General features: G+C 32.6%; 1 protein-coding gene across 12 annotated transcripts in view; it reads left to right on the top strand.

Annotated features, from left to right (window-relative positions):
- The window catches only part of ADGRL3 (adhesion G protein-coupled receptor L3), a 923,733-nt gene that overhangs the window by 531,933 nt on the left and 373,288 nt on the right, over nt 1-18,512 (top strand). For all 12 annotated transcript variants that reach the window (XM_043906659.1, XM_043906657.1, XM_043906653.1 and 9 more), the window contains one exon: nt 13,093-13,202. In XM_043906659.1, the coding sequence (XP_043762594.1) occupies nt 13,093-13,202 (110 nt within the window). The remainder of the gene's footprint in view (nt 1-13,092; nt 13,203-18,512) is intronic.

Below are 18,512 nucleotides of genomic sequence, written 5' to 3'. Positions count from 1 at the left end.
AAGTTATTATGCCCTGTAATTATAAAACGTTTACATTTTCCTCACTATTCCCCACTTCATGTCTTTCATATAGGGAGGTGAAGCCCTGTAACAGTTGTCTTATACATGAGTGGAGTAAAACTCAGAAGGATAAATGGTTTGCTTGTATAATTGTTACTGTGAAAATAGTCTTTTAATTTCATTTTTTTCCTTAAAGCTTATATGTAATTTTAGTCTTACTTTCCCCGACTTCATCTACATGTTTATTTCCCTTAGCAACTAATAATCCACAACTGTTTCTTAATCATTCTCTGTCTTCATGGATTATTCTATAATTGTGGAAAATATCGTGTGTTTTTGGAGATGGGTAGGGTCTTCAAATGCAGCACAATTTTCCAAACCCAAACTAAATAGCTTCCTAATTTTGTCCCCATTAATCAAGAGTATTTTAATTAAACTGTTCATGAAGAAGATCTAATAGCGCAGTGATATAAATAACTTTTTTTGACAGAACAGAAGTGAAGTGCACAGTGCTAAGTGGCTTCTTTCTTCTGAGTAACTTTCTACATTGAGCCAGCTGTTCAAAAATGAAATTGTGAGGTTTGGACATACAGCGCTTTGCTTGGTTGGCAGGGAATTTGTTTCATTTTACTTGGAATTCCAAAGTGAAGGCTTTGTAGAATTCATTTATTTTGTTTTTATATTTGCAATGATTTCTTACATTTTTAAGATTAATTATCATATATCTTTGATTCAGGAATCCAGCATTTATGAGTAGTACCTAAACCATCCTGTGTTATATATTGCATTATCCTATATAGTATCTATTTTGAGTCTTTAAATAATCACAGATTATAATTACAAATATGTAGAAAGTGAGACCCTGAGAGATTACATATTTTGTCTTGTTTTTCATCTTAGTATATGTTCAAAGATAGGCTTCTGAGCTTACTTCTAGGATACTTTCTATATTGCTAATGGTATCTAAACTCTTGGCTGTGAACTTTTTAAGAACCTTAAAATTATTCCACATTTCAAGCATTCTCCATAATCTGAAATCTTCCTTTGTGCATTTTGCATATTTTCAAGTGTGTATAAGATTATTTGACCAATGTAATATAAATACATTTAAAAATAGTAAAAATAAACTGATCAATTCCCATGGTAGATTTTTTAATCAAAAAACAATGAAACCACAATTGCTATTCTATAGTAGAACAGAATTTTTCTTAAAAAGGAAGTCTATATCCCTGAAAAAAATTGGAAACCATTGGCTTTCATCAGAACATTCTCTTAGTTAAGTGCTGTATTTGAATAATAAAAAGTCTAGTTCATGGTAGGCACAAAGTAGGTATCATAAAGAACTGTTTTTATTGTGTGTTTATTAGTTATAAATATTTATAAATATCTTTCTCTAAAAGGAAGCAATTCTTAAAGAGTAGTGTAACAAATGTTTAAGTTTATTTATATTTACTGATTTTTTATCTCTCAAGTTTAAGACATAAAGTAATAATTGTATGTTTCATTACAAATATTTTAGAATTGTGCCTTATGCATTATATTACATATTTTATTTCTATTTCATATATGTGATTTCATATTAATAAAGGATGTTAATAAAACATGCATTTAATCTTTTTGGGTTCAGTAATACAAAGTCCTTTCACTTAAACTTCAAAATGTGTAGATTATTTGTTAAATATCTATCTATCTTTCTATCTATCTATCTATCTATCTGTCTATGATCCTAAATGCAAAAAAGAAACACCAAGTGCCAGTCATTCAAAATGGCAACCTGGAAACCAAGAAAATAAATAAATAGTGTTTACCTTTTGCTTACTATCTTTAAAGGAAAGCTATGATACCAGATTTTTTTCTTCCCTTTTGTTTTTACTGCAAACCTTAAATTATTGGTGACTTTCCCAACCATGCATAAATTATGAATCATATATCCCAGATAATCACTGTGTTGGATTGAGTAGTATAGTCCACTTGAATATATTTCTCTCATATATGGAATAAGGACCACAACTTTCAAAGGACAAATGTGAAAAGTCCCTGAATACAATGAATGCCTTTAAAGTTGTCAAAAATTGTCATCATAGTCATTCTAAGATGAATCAACCAACACTGTTATCATCTTAAGTTCCTTAGGAACTGTTGCAGAGATTATCCAATTGTGAAGGATATGTATAAGCTTTCCAGACATGTGGCAAGATAGGTTTTCATTATGCCAGAGTTTCTAGGTGACCTACACCTTTACATTATCTCTAGAAAGGCTATTTCTCCCCTCAATACTAAAAAGAAAAGTAATGTTTTAGAGGGAGAAAGATGTACAATAAATATTGGAGAAACTTTGTTTTATAGAAATATAACTTAAGAAATTAAAAAACGTTTGCTCCTTGGAAGAAAAACTATGACCAACCAAGACAGCATATTAAAAAGCAGAGACATTACATTGCCAACAAAGGTCCATCTAGTCAAAGCTAGGGTTTTTCCAGTAATCATGTATGAATGTGAGAGTTGGACTATAAGGAAAGCTTAGCGTCGAAGAATTGATGCTTTTGAACTGTGGTGTTGGAGAAGACTCTTGAGAGTCCTTTGGACTGCAAGGAGATCCAACCAGTCCATCCTGAAGGAGATCAGTCCTGAATATTCACTGGAAGGACTGATGCTGAAGCTGAAGCTCCAATACTTTGGCCACCTGATGCAAAGATCTGACTCATTTGAAAAGACCCTGATGCTGGGAAGGATTGAAGGCAGGAGGAGAAGGGGACGACAGAGGATGAGATGGTTGGATGGCATCACAGACTCAATGGACATAAGTTTGAGTAAACTCCAGGAGTTGGTGATGGACAGGGAGGCCTGGTGTGCTGCAGTCTGTGGGGCTGCAAAGTATCGGACACGACTGAGTGACTGAATTAAAACTGAACTTAAGAAAGCTGTAGATGGCATTACATACAATTTTTGGGAAATTTATCAGAATATGAAGTAGTTAGTATGGATAGTCCTAAAAATGTTGTCATTTTATATGAATTTTGTGTACACTTTGAAGCGTAAATATTCACTTTGAAATATTCACTTGAAACAGTAAATATTCACTTTGTTTTAAAAAGCACAATATTAAGAAATTGCGAACTCACACTTATTCCATATCTCGTTGATAATCACTGTTGCTGCAGATCCTTTCTAGATATTTCCTAAGTTTATGCGTATATTCAACTATACACATGTTTAATATTTTTATTTAAAATATAAATCTGGAGGTTTTGTTTTTTATGCAGATTAGTGAAGGAAGAGTTGCTTTACCATTAAATGCTGTCTAGCATCCCACAATAGGCATGCATTTTAATATATTTAACCAGAGCGTGTACCTTAGAATGCACATACTATATGCATGCTTTCAGAATAAACTGTTGTGTTTTAAATTTGAAAAAAAGACTTATTTTTATGTCCCAATATTTTTTATTGCTGTGCTGAAGACTTTATAATATTTTAAATATGAGATGCTTTTCACTAAAGAAGGAATCTTGAGAGACTGGTATATCTATATGCTTGCTTGTGACAAACCCATCCTCACTAGCAACCACAATTTATCCCATCTTCTGTTAAGTGGCTAGTGTATCAAAGGAGACTGCTTGCCTCTCTAGCCCTCTGATGATGAACCCTCACTGGGTAAAACCAGTCAGGTGGATTCCCCTTGTGTGACTGTTTTAGGCATAGGCATTTTTTCATTTGGGCCATTGTTCTTTAAGGGCTGCCTATGGAGTGGCTTTTGGTGTAGAACATCCTTACCCTTAAAATGAGACACAAGGTAGGAACTTTACTTTTTTGGATTTAACTTATTCATGTAAGAACTACAAATACAGTGGCCATTTTAAGACCATAGGACATAAATCCAAGAAAATTTCACAGAATCCAAGTCAGAGACATGATGTTATATGTTCGGTGTTAAATCTCTGAATTAATGAACTTGAATCAATTCATCTTCCAAATTTAATGTGTGAGATAATACAACCCTTATTTTTAAGCTACTTTATGTTTTTTTTTTTTTTACAGTCTAAAGTATTATGATTAAAGTAGAAATGTCCTTGCATTTATCTTGTACTTATTGCTTCCTGGAAATACCTTAATTCAAAACAGGTAGGGTGTACACTATAGAAGAGTCTCTGTCTGAGGTCATCACTGGACCTAATTCAAAAGAGCCAGCCCAACTAGGTCAGGTACCAGAAAGGAGAGATGAAGCATCTTAGAGGAGACAGACCTGTGAGAATTAGTGGTCTTGAGAAACTGGCACATGTGGGCTTTCTTTCACAGTTTATTATACTGCACCATGTATATTATACTTACAATCTATAAAGATGGCTAAAATTATTTTTGTGTAATATAAATGTTACTCTTGCACTCTTCAAAAAGTCCATGTATGAGGACAGATAGACATGAAAGTTTATTTCTGCTGTGTATTCTCCTTTGGAAGTCTTTTTATATGTATCCTAAAGTAGGCATGTGCACACATACGTGCAAACATACACACAAAGTTATTCATTTGCTTTTATTTGGCACTTCATTGAAAGCAAATGTGAAGAAATCACAAGACATCTTTCTGAGCTCATGTTCCTTTCATGGGCTTTCATGTTAACTGATTTCAGGAGCCAACATTAGTAAAATACCATTTCTTTGCAATTTTCTTTCTCTGGATTAGATTTTATTCCTTTTTATTTTTATCACACATAAATAGTTTGATCTGAAAATATTACACGTTGAGAAGACGAAAGACTAAACTGAATTAGTATGACGTCTCCAGTCTTAGTCCTGTCATGGCAGCTAGGACGTTCCTGTAGCTCGGGGAAGGGAGGAATGCTTTGCCGCACTGACAGGAAGTAAAATCAATTATGTCTGTTTTTAACTTTAAAAAAAAAATCTGTCGGCAAAGTGAACATTGTCTTCAGTAAGAAAAATACATACATGCAAATATTGTTCCTCTTTTAGAAGAAAACAAGTTATACCTCCATTTACTATACTTTAAGATAATGGATTCAGACACACACTGATTTATTCGGTTAACCAAACATGCAACTTCAAAAACGTTCAGTTCTGATATGCTGCTGCAAGTAGATGGTTAATAAACTAATACAGAGGCAATTCCAATTACTTTTAAATGAGAAGTTTGTCATAATTCTATATACCCATTGTTGTAGCGTTCAGCTAGTACTAGAAGATTACAGCTTAGAAATCACTGGCACATAACTCAGAACTGAAATGCTCTTCCAAGCAATGCTTGTGAGCATGTTAATTTTAAATGTACATTTCCATTATTGTGAATGCATGCTTCTATGAATTGTATTCATGTCTGACATAGTTAATCATTTCGTTTTTGGAATGGGCTCCATAAATATTCTGTGGATGCTGACTGATGATTATGATAATTTGTTCTATCAAATATTACCCAGAGATGTGTGGAATATTTGGCAATTGGACTTCCTTGCAAGATTACTGCATTTTCAAATATATTTCTGTATTTTCAGAATATTATTATTATTATTACTAAGGCAATTTGAAAAAAAAATTCCCAGTAATAAACCCTTAAGATTCATAAACTTGTTCATACTATAGTAAGACAATCTGACAATTTTTCTTTTTTAAATTGCCACAGCAATAGTTTAGAGCACAGGCAAATATTATCTTTTTAGTGCAGTAGAAAATTAGTATATTAGATTGAATTTTGTCAAACTAAAACTGTTTACTTAAGTCTGTAAACATGAAATAGTCACTTTTTTATTTATTCATGTAAAGGTGTAATAACACTGGAAGATGAATTAATACATCAGTTGGGTTTCATTAATAATTTCTTAATGTTTGATATTTCACATTTTATGAAGTTTTATTTGTGATATTTTATACTTTCACTTTTCACTTTCATGCATTGGAGAAGGAAATGGCAACCCACTCCAGTGGTCTTGCCTGGAGAATCCCAGGGACGGGGGAGCCTGGTGGGCTGACATCTATGGGGTCGCACAGAGTCAGACACGACTGAAGTGACTTAGCAGCAGTAGCAGCATACTTTATAAAATAAAAAAATTGAAACAATGACCTAGTTTCTGTAAAATGCTTTAATAATTGCCTTTGTTGGTCAGGCAAACCTAGCTCAGCTTCTCACATCTATATTGCAATAAGCTTTATCCACTGAAAATCCCATTGTGATCCAAAAAAAAAAAACCAAGCATAACATGATGTCTTTTAGCCAAGCTGTAATCAAAATGTTTGTTTGTACTGAAACATTATATATGTAACTATAGGCCTATGCATCCTTTTAATAAATAAAACTGTATATTATGGAAACGTTAAACATCTTGGCTCTACTAAACAGGCTCTACTATAATAACATGCATCTTCCTGAGTAAGACTTCTATAAAGTGACTGCCCCAGGAAGCAATTTCAGTGAGTCTTTTTGCTTAAGTGCTTATGGTAGGCTGCATAATACCTCTTCAATGGTCTTGACATCTTTATTCCCATAACCTGTGAATTTTACTTTATATAGATAAAAGATTTTTATGTATGCAACAATATTAAGACTTTTGAGGCAGAGGTGTCAGGATTATGGAGGTGGGCCTTAAGTATGATCACAGTGTCCTTATAGAGGGAAGCAAGAAGGTCAAAGAAGGAAGAACATAGTGCTGTCAGAATCAAGGTGAAAAAGGTGATGTGGTATGGGGCTACAAGCCAAGGAATGAGGGCAAGCCTCTAGAAACTGGGGAGAAAAAAAAAAACAAAACAGAATCTTCTCAGAGCCTCTATGGAACCAACCCTGCCAAACCTTTGTCTTAGTCGTTGAAGACTATTTTGGACTTCTACCACCAGACCTATTTTGTGGTAATTCATTCCAGAAGCCACAAGAAAACTAACACAGTATCCTAGTTTCTGTGGTCCTCCTCACTCCTCATTTTGGTCACATTTTTACTTGCTTGTGTCATATCACATTTCTAATGTAAAGAATGTGAAATAAAACATAAAAACACAAAATATGAATGACTTGGGGTTAAAGAATTACCTTGTGAATCATAGAACTTGATTTATATTCATCAGCATAGTGTCTTCTGTAAGACATTACAATACTTTTAGTTTATGATTTAGAATCAATGTTCTCAAAAATATAAACAGTAAATAAGGACCTTATCACTTTTGTTGCTCTTTTTTTTAAATTTTTTGTTGATTATTCAGTTTTATTTATTTATTCTTTTTACTTTACAATATTATATTGGTTTTGCCATGTTGCTCTTTTTAAATTGTCACTTAGAGTATATGTGGAGAACGTTGGCAGATTCCTTTGTTAATTTTAGGTGTAAAACTAAGCTATAAGAATTAGAGAATTTTTAAAAATATTGATTTATTTTTCTCTGACAATTTAGTTATCATACTAATTAAGACCTGCACGATTCCTTTATTATACGTATATTCATATTCTACCAAAAGATAGTTGCCTCATTCTTCCCAAGCAAGTCCAAACTGAATGATGTATTTGTAGGCCTCAGAGCAGTGGACAGTGACACATAGGGAAAGTACTGTCCTAAGGAAAAGATAATTGTTCTTATGGACATTGAGCAAAATGCTATTGATATTCATACATGAATTTGTTTTTTGTATATCACTACAGTCCATCCTGAGCATTAAAAATTGCTAGTAACCCTGATTTGTTGTTGTTTAGTCATTAAGTTGTGTCTGACTCTGCAACTCCATGGACTATACCGTGCCAGGCTCCTCTGTCCATGAAATTTCCCAGGCAAGAACTGGTTTGGGTTGCCATTGCCTTCTTTGAGGGATCTTCCCAGATCAGAGATCAAACCTATGTCTTCTGCATTGACAGGCAGATTCTTTATCACTGAGCCAGCAGGGAAATCCTGATTACCTAAACCATTTTTGGATTTTTAACACTAATGTAGCATGAGGATAGTACCTTGCTTTTTGCATAAATTATATGTGCTTAGTCACACTGTCATGTTCAAATCTTTGCAACTCCATGGACTGTAGCCCACCATGCTCCTCTCTCCATGGTTTTTTTTTAGCCAAGAATACTGGTATGGGTTGCCATTTTCTACTCCAGGGGGTCTTCCCAACCTAGGAATTGAACCCACATCTCTTGATCAGATATAAAACATTTTAGTCTGAGAACAGAATGCCTTACTCATATATGGTTCAGATATTGATGTGCCATATTTTAGATACTGTATTACTTGGGTATACTCAGTGTATGTGTTTCTCATCAGTCATGTGATAAATACTAACATAAATTCATATGATTAATTTTGCTAGCAAAAGACACAAAGTACTTTTTTTTTTTAACATGGTCATATCTTGTAATTCCAATGATTTTAAATGGAATTTTATATATTTGCATAACTAAAGAATTAATTGAGAAGTTTCTGAACATCTGTTGGATTGGATTTTTTGTACACAATAGTTTAAGAGCATAATAAAAATATGTAATTGGGTTTATTAATGGAGAACCCTATGGTCACAGTCCTAGTGTATAAACACAATAATACTTTGTTTAAATTTTTTAGTTTTACCATAATAGAATTCTAGAGCCATGGAACCAACCAATATAATCCTTATATATCTAGAATGTAAGAATGTTTTGAAATACAGTTATGTTTAGTATTCATTTTATATTCTGCATCTTTAGGTATTTGTAACTAAATTGCAGCTAATGGGATGCTAATTTTTATCTATATATGGAAGTTAAAACAAACATAACTTTATTAAATTTAGCAGAAAAGAGGCTGATTATTTTCTATATAATTAGAATTTACTGAATAGATGATGTGTGCATAAAACTAGCAGTTTCATTTTTATTATTTTCTGCAATACATTATGGTGAAATTTTGCCCAGTATGACTTTTTCATTATCATATTTAACTATTTTTTTCTTATATTACTATGAATAATATTAGAATGAATAAGCTAGCAACAAATGATTCTGTTCTAATTTATAATCCTGTAATTATGTATATCTTCCCTGACAGTCATCATAAGACATCTTAGTTAAGCAATATTACCTTAAAATTAGTACTAATATTGCTTTAAACTTAGTACTAATAACTAATCCTATTGAACATGTTATGTAATATTTTTAAATAAACTTTTATCAATAGGTGGCAACTGTGCTTAGTTTGAAGCTTTGTATATGGATTGAATTAAAATGGCCAGTTTTTGTCTTTTTTTCTTTTATTATGTCTTATATATAAGTAAATATTAGTCTTATTATTCCTTCTAACTTATGTTCAGAGATTCATCTTTCTGATTGCTTCATTCCAACTTGAATTGAGCGGGCCTCATTAAGTCATGCTAATTTAAATTCATAACATCCTTGGAATGCCTGATTCAAACCACATCTGAATGAAAATTGGGCCAGTTAGATATTTCACAGCAAGTCTACCTCAACAGATCATCATCAGTTCAGTTCAGTCACTCAGTCGTGTCCAACTTTTTGCAACCCCATGAACCACAGCAGGCCAGGCTTCCATGTCCATCACCAACTGCTAGAGTCTACCCAAACCCATGCCCATCGAGTCGGTGATGCCATCCAACCATCTCATCTTCTGCCATCCCCTTCTCCTCCTGCCCTCAATCTTTCCCAACATTAGGATCTTTTCAAGTGAGTCAGCTCTTTGCATCAGGTGGCCAAAGTATTGGAGTTTCAGCTTCAGCATCACTCCTTCCAATGAACACCCGGGACTGATCTCCTTTAGGATGGACTGGTTGGATCTCCTTGCAGTCCAAGGGACTCTCAAGAGTCTTCTCCAACACCACAGTTCAAAAGCATCAATTCTTCGGCGCTCAGCTTTCTTCACAGTCCAACTCTCACATTCATACATGACCACTGGAAAATAGACCGACCTTTGTTGACAAAGTAATGTCTCTGTTTTTTAATATGTTGTCTAGGTTGGTCATAACTTTCCTTCCAAGGAGTAAGCGTCTTTTAATTTCATGGCTGCAAAGACCATCTGCAGTGATTTTGGAGCCCAGAAAAATAAAGTCAGCCTCTGTTTCCCCTGTTTCCCCATCTATTTCCATGAAGTGATGGGACTAGATGCCATAATCTCAGTTTTCTGAATATTGAGCTTTAAACCAGCTTTTTCACTCTCCTCTTTCACTTTCATCACGAGGCTCTCTAGTTCTTCACTTTGTGCCATAAGGGTGGTGTCATCTGCATATCTGAGTTTACGGATATTTCTCCCAGCAATCTTGATTCCAGCTTGTGCTTCCTCAAGCTCAGCATTTCTCATGATGTACATTTTTTAATGTATACCTGAATTAAAATGAAATTGCAGAAAAAACTGAATGTAAAACACATGAGAACATTCAATTATTTTATTTTGCTTTTATCATCAAAGGTATTTTAGAATAAATTTAGTTTTGACAACTTTGATATAATTGTAAAAGTTCTCTTATTGGTATATAATGATCAATAATCTTTAATATAATATTAATTTAATTTTAACTCACAGTGACTGAAATCGTAAAAGAGAAATAAGAAGATAGACTTTTTTTTTTCATTTATTTTTATTAGTTGGAGGCTAATTACTTTACAATATTGTAGTGGGTTTTTTTTTTTTTTTGTGAAATTGTTTTTGATTCAAGACGGATTCTTAGAAACAAACACTGTCATAATTGCAAATTTCAACCTTTATGCCCGACTCATAAATAACTAGTAATTTGGTTTGCTGGTATTAAACATTGATTGCTTAAACAGTATAAATTTGAAATTGCCACTTATATCTGAAAATTTTAAGAACAGCACAGATTCTAAATTAATTTCATTACTATAAAGCTGTAGTAATTAGGAAACAGGTTGATAATAGGAAGTAAAACAAGGTTCATAAACTTGTTCATACTATAGTAAGACAATCTGACAATTTTTCTTTTTTATTTATTTTTTTTAATTAATTTATTTATTTTTTCAGTGGGTTTTGTCATACATTGACATGAATCAGCAATAGATTTACACGTATTCCCCATCCCGATCCCCCCTCCCACCTCCCTCTCCACCCGATCCCTCTGGGTCTTCCCAGTGCACCAGGTTTGAGCACTTGTCTCATGCATCCCACCTGGGCTGGTGACCTGTTTCACCATAGATAATATACATGCTGTTCTTTCGCAACATCCCACCCTCACCTTCTCCCACAGAGTTCAAAAGTCTGTTCTGTACATCTGTGTCTCTTTTTCTGTTTTGCATATAGGGTTGTCGTTACCATCTTTTAAAATTCCATATATATGTGTTAGTATGCTGTAATGTTCTTTATCTTTCTGGCTTACTTCACTCTGTATAATGGGCTCCAGCTTCATCCATCTCATTAGGACTGGTTCAAATGAATTCTTTTTAACGGCTGAGTAATATTCCATGGTGTATATGTACCACAGCTTCTTTATCCATTCATCTGCTGATGGGCATCTAGGTTGCTTCCATGTCCTGGCTATTATAAACAGTGCTGCGATGAACATTGGGGTGCACGTGTCTCTTTCAGATCTGGTTTCCTCAGTGTGTATGCCCAGAAGTGGGATTGCTGGGTCATATGGCAGTTCTATTTCCAGTTTTTTAAGAAATCTCCGCACTGTTCTCCATAGCGGCTGTACTAGTTTCAATTTTTCTTTTTTAAATTGCCACAGTAAGACAATAGTCCAAGAAACAAAACATTATATTTATATATATATATATAATATTTATTCCAATCTTATAATTTAATTACTTGAGATTAGCAATCGTATTTTGTTTATAGAACAGTTAAATATAATCTTGTTTTTGTCATGTATATTTTTATTTTTCATTATTTCTACTTTGAATTCATTCCTGATAATAGCTGATTTTTCTGTAACCATCTGGATATAACTGAGTTTATATAGCTGCTCATTGTATAAAATCCTGACACAGATTTAGGAGTTTATTTTTTCAAGGTGTGATGTTAAAATTGTACTTCTTAACTGCAAAAAAAAAAAAAAAAGTCATGTCTTTTAACTTAAGACAGCTTTCTCAAAGGGTTTTTGTATGTAATAGGAAAGTACTGCTGTTTAAAAAAAATGTTAATACACTAAAATATTTACACCACCTATTATCTGTGTATGTTGGTGGCAGCCACATTTATGTTAATGTTCTTATACAATTGTGTGATAATCATTCTTAGACCTAAATCTATGCAAGAGAATTCTATAGTATGTTGACCATCAGAATTAGCTGTTATTCTAAACTGCCTGATGAGTATGGAATTTTTTTTATTTTATTACTTTATTACTCTTTCTTTGACAATACAAAAAATTTGTTTTTCTATTTCATTAGTAATGTCTGATCTTTCTCTTTGGTAATTTTAAGTTATTTTAAATGATAAGATGCTGACATTTTTGTGAATAGAAATCTGCAATATTAATGTCATTACTTGGCTAATCATGAGGAATATGAGTCCATACTTAAAAATAGTCTTATTTATGGGATTATGTATTATTACACAAATTTATATAAATTAAATTCTTAGATATATTTTGATATTTAAATATTAACTTTTTACTGAGTTTATTGTTTAGGTGTAGCTAAAAGTGTTTCAAAAACATATGTTCAAGGCCTATAAAAGTGATATGATAATCAGTGAATTTATTTTACTAGTGCCTATAAAGTTCTGTGGTTCTATTTTCTTAATTATTATTATTTATTTATATAATGAGAGTGTTTTCCTACCAAATAGTCCTGTCTTCACATTGACAATATCCTATGGGCCAGTTAATGTTGCTTAAACTGTATTTTAACTTCTAACTCAATATCATGCTGTGCTCAATCTAATATTCAATTAGTTACTAGGGATAAACTGAATGAATTTTTTAATGTCTAGCTTTTTAAAGTAAACTATAGTATACTTTATTTCCTTAGTAAAGAATTACTATATTACTTAGTTACTATATTACATAGTGAGGAAATACCACATTTCCTTAGTAAGCCTAAAACGCTGAATTACCCAAAACCTTGCTTAAATCTATGTAATTAGAAACTATTTATAAGATAAAATTTGTATTTATGTTAATAATGACTTAACTATATAGGCACTTATTATTTTTCTTCTCTTCTGACTTTAGGTGCAATAACAGAACCCAGTGTGCAGTGGTGGCAGGCCCTGACGTTTTTCCAGACCCCTGTCCGGGAACCTATAAATACCTTGAAGTGCAGTATGAATGTGTTCCTTACAGTATGTATATTCTTGTACTTCTTTTAAAAAAGGAAAGATATTAAGCATTATTTTGCATGCATTGACAACATAGTCTCTATAAAACATAAAAATAATCACATAAATTATATTAAAAACTGGATAATTTAAATTTTTCAAGGTCATACATTATCCTCATACTTGGACTAATTCGATGTTGCCTGCATGATCTTGCAGCATTTAATTTTGACTATATTTTTTTATATATCAATCAATACTTATTCTAAAACTCTTTTCTTAATGCAAGAATATAAAATATTTAGGAAAAAGGATGAATGAATGATATGACAGTACTATATCCCTCTAGTTCCAACAAACAGAAGGCAAAGTGAGTAATATGCTTGTATATATAGTAGCATAGAAATTGATGCATTTTCAATTTGATAGAAGCAATTAAATCTAAGCTTCCTGTGCTGCCAACATATTGAGAATTAAAAATATTCATCCAGAGGGAACAGACTGGATAGAAAATGCAAGAATTACATGAACTAAAGCACTCTTTAGAATGTATCCTTTATACTTCCAAGAAGTGAGTCGTTGCAACTTTTATGTCAGAAAAAATATATACCAGTAAATTATTTTTTTTTCTTCAGGAATAATGAAAAATCAAACATTCAAAAATGAAGCATTTTTGTTCCTTTTTTTTAATTCAAAGGTAGAATCACCATCTCAAAAGAAAAATTTTTGATCTAACTAGTTAATTATTCATGGAATACCTTAGTGAAGATCACTTAGGAAATCCTGTATTCTCATACTAAATATGCAACTCATCCTAGAGGGAGAAAACTCCTGGGATCAAAAACAAATCCCAGGTTCCGATATCCTTTGACATCTCAGAAGAAACAAACTGTCTGGGGATCAGCAAGTTTACTGTGCCGAGAGATATTTCTAGGCTTCCCTCATTTCTGTTTATTTAAAAAGCAGTGCATTGCTCATGAGCTGTATGTGTGCATACTCTGATAATAGAAATTTGGCCAGCAAGAAATGAATTTAAATGTAAAAGTAATAGTGAAAGCAGTTAGGAGAAAATTCCATTGTTTGCTTACTTAAGACATAATTGATTAGAAGTATATCTAATGAAGTTTTATAGGCTAACTTTGTTATAAAGAGGCACAATTGTATAGGTTTTATTGAAATCCCAGTTGAGGTTCCTCTTCTTACATTGTTATCTCCAGGGACTGACCCTTCTATAAAAATATAAAGCTAAATGACCATTTATTGTTCATCAGTGATATTTTAAAGAACTAAAATTTGTAGTCTATTTTAGAACTGTGACAATTATACTTGGATTGCATAATAATAATATCTTTGTGAAAAATATAGAATAACTACTTCCAAAGGCATTTTTAAAAAGTATGAATTAAGGTGTGCTTCAGTTTTAAAGACAGTTTTAAGAAACTTACATTTATATTTTTGAAACATGAAAGCTGAAGAAGGCTTTTTGTATATTGGTTTTTTACACAATTTTTAAAAATTAAAGAATTTCACAGCTGTTTCTTCAATTTTATGTCTTTTCCAAACTTCTTTTAGGATAACTACTCCAAAATCCTATGCCAAACTCATTCTGAAAAATCATTTTCTTAAATCATTTCGATATAAATGAGAACTTGCTCCCACACATTTATAAAACAGGATTGTGATTTACCACAGAGTTCCTCTCTCTCATAAATTTTTAGAGTTGGGCAATTTGATTCCAGAATATCCTATATTTACAAGTTTCTGATAATCCTAAAAATGTACTGATTACTTTAGAAGTATGTCCATACTATATTAGAATATTTATCTGATTATTTCATTAAATAAGAATTATAAGCAAAGGTGCAACCACTTTTCCAGGTTATACATGCTTTAATTTATATGATACAGTATGATTGTTTAAACTATCTTCAGTCTGTTTCAGTTAAAAGTATAATAAATACTGTAAATTCATTTAGTAAATTTAACTTGAATTTAAAAGAAAAGAATCCAAAAGAAATTGAAAACCATAAAATAAAATAGAGTGACTTGTTTGAAAAGTAGGATAGTTTAGTAGAAAAATGACCAGGTAGCAGGATCCTATTACTTAACAAAAACCTGGATACTTCAGCTTAGGTAAACTGTTAAAATTTTCTGAATCTCACCTTACCAACGTTCCTCATCTATAGAGCAATCACCCCACTTAATCTGTGGTTTCACTTTCCATGGTTTCATTTACCCATGGTCAGCCTCAGTCTAAAATTATTAAATGGAAAACTCTAGAAATAAGCAATTTGTAAGTGTTAAATAATATGCCATTCTAGGTAGCTGGATGAAATCTGCTGTCCTCCCGCAGACATGAATCATCCTCTTGTGTAGTATGTTTACTGTATTCACTACCCACTTGTTAGTATCTCAGGAGTCATTGGGTCATCACCTCAGCTGTCTCGTGATGATAGTTATCACGCCATCATAGTTCTTGTGTTCAAGTCACCAATATTTTACTTAGTAAAGGGCCCCAGAGTGCACGAGGAGTGATGCTGGAAATATGGATTTTTTTTTTTACTATGACTAATTTATAAATTAAATGTTATCATAGATATGTATAGGAAGAAAGACAGTGTATTTGGGGTTTGGTGCCATTTGCAGTTTTAGGGATCCACTGAGGGTCTTAGAATATATTCCCCTTAAAATGGTCTTAGAATTGGTAAGTCAGTGGGAGACTATTACAAGTCCTGATTTAGGTGATGATGAGCTCCTTTACTTTTCTCCAGAATGAAAAAGCACTGTTTGTTGTTGTTGTTGTTTTCCCAAAAGGGAAAATATTCACTTATTAAAAGAGCTGACATTTATTAACATTTACCACATGTCATTTACTACATTGGTTATAAGACTCTTTGCAGGTGACCCCATGGACTACACAGTCTGTGGAATTCTCCAGGCCAGAATACTGGAGTGAGTAGCCTTTTCCTTCTCCAGGGGATCTCCCCAACTCAGCGATCAAACCCAGGTCTCCCACATTGCAGGCAGATTCTTTACCAGCTGAGCCACAGGGGAAGCCCAAGAACATTGGAGTGGGCCTATCCCTTTTCCAGAGGATCTTCCCGACCCAGGAATCAAACCGGGATCTCCTGCATTGCAGGTGGAATCCTTACCAACTGAGCTCTCAAGGAAGCCCTTTATGTTTACATACTCTCTTTTATTTAATTCTCACGATCTCCTCCCTGTTAAAAATGTGTGTCACAACTTTACTAAAGAAGAAACAGACTCAGTAGGATAAGTAGAGTGTTTCTTATATCATGTAGAATAGCTAGAAAATGGCAGAGCCAAGAGTTGAGTGTCTTTGGAATATTTGTTCTTAAGGACCCAACTCTATTTCCACACATAGATGTTCCCCTTTATATTTTCACGAGTTATTCAGTGGTGTTCAATATTCAGCGTTCATCAGTACAGTAATGGCATGTGATGAAGAAAGAGCTTCAAGAACTCAGGCCCTTTTTCTCAGTTCTTTTGCTACTTACTTTTAAGAGGTTTGTATTCCTCTCTTAAAGCAGCTGAATTGCTACAAACTTTTTTTTTCTCCCAAACATCTAGTGAAGCTTTATGGCAAAGACTAATTTGCACTCTAAAAATACTACCCACAATTTAGAATGAGGCTCTTACCTACATAGTAACTTTAAACGTTTTTTAAATTACCTGCATTATAAGAAGAAGAAAAAAAAACTTGTACGTAATTAAAATGCTTGTTAAAAGACCTCATTGTATTAGTAGAAGACAGACATCATATTTAGAATTCAATATTAATATTTGAAACTTTTCTAACTGTACCACCGAATAAACAACCAGACAAGAGATGCTGTTAGGTTCTGTTTGTCATATAGTTTTATAATATCCATTTTAATTTTGAATTTAAGATGATAAATTAAAGTGTATATAGTGATATATTTTATATTTATAAATGATTTGATCTTAATATTGATGTGTGGGAAAATATTGATATTTTCTTTTATTTTACACACGCTCTGTATTTTTCCATGGTAATATTGATTTCTAAGATGATGCTTTTTCTTGGCAAAATATAGAAAAGAAGGAAATATAGATATACAGGGAAAAACAAAATTATGTATAAAAACATATCAATATTAATGACATATAAGCATATTAGAAGTAATATAGAAAAATACAACAAAGTCTGTTGTATCACATAGGAGAAGGAAAGTTGAAAATATCTAAGATAAGATTGTAATAATTTTTGCACAGAGTTTTAGGAGTCAGTGAATAGGTAGATAATTGAACAAAGTTTTAAAAGGACCTTTACCTGAATCAATCAAATGTTATGACTTCATTTGAAAAGATGACAGTAGGAAATAAAATAAGGAAAATGAGTAATTGTTAACAATGTAGTGAGGCTACTGAATTGTCTTACACTGAGTTTTTTGGATGCCTTGTACTCAATTTTTTTTTTTCAAATTGTAAAAGTTATATTTAATCTTTTCTTCCTACTATTTGTATTATCTTGTTTGGGTTTATAGGTACCCTGTTTTGGGGTAAGATGAATTAATATTTTTTCCGTTGCTGTCACACCTTAGTTCCACTGTGACATTTATAGCTTTTGCCTTTCCTTCTGCGACTTGATTTTCCTCCTTTGTGATATTTTCTCTCCAAGAGATGACCCAAATATTCAAGAGGTTAAACCTCAGCCTTTACCAGTGCCACATATTTGCTCTCTCATCTTCTTTTCACCCCACCCCATGACTTCTAGCCTGATTTGGGATAAAATTTGTAAGCATCTTTAAGTAGAGCTTCCTTCATTTAGCCAATTTACGGGGATGACTTGAGTTAGAAAGAAAACAATAAAACAACTAACCACCTACACAGAGTATTTCTGAGCAAAAAAATCTTTGCTTTATATCCTGCTGACAATTTGTCTTTCTTCCAAGGCATACAATTTCACGCACATTACACTCAAAAAGTGCTTGTCTTCACTCACAGTCCAGCTTTTCTATTCAGTTGTTTCTTCTTTTTAAAAATACAAAGCACATTTTACTTATTCTAGTAATCTCCTCTGGTAGATTTTCTTAGGAGATGTGGGAAGCACATAATTGGAGAGGTACTAGAAACAAGTGTTTGGTTAAACCAGTCTTATTTTATAGCACTTACAGACCTTTCCACCATTCACATTAGCCATCTGGAATTATGTATAACATTGTCTTTATAGAAAGACTTGCAAAAAGGACATTATCAGAAATTAATACTTATAATTAATTAGATAATCTACTTTTTTTTTTACTAAAAAAAAATGCCATACTTTCAACATTTAAAGTGAACAAAGCCTTT

Source organism: Cervus elaphus, chromosome 6 (assembly GCF_910594005.1).
Source record: "Cervus elaphus chromosome 6, mCerEla1.1, whole genome shotgun sequence".
Classification (NCBI taxonomy): domain Eukaryota; kingdom Metazoa; phylum Chordata; class Mammalia; order Artiodactyla; family Cervidae; genus Cervus; species Cervus elaphus.
This window is presented reverse-complemented; position numbering and strand designations above follow the sequence as displayed.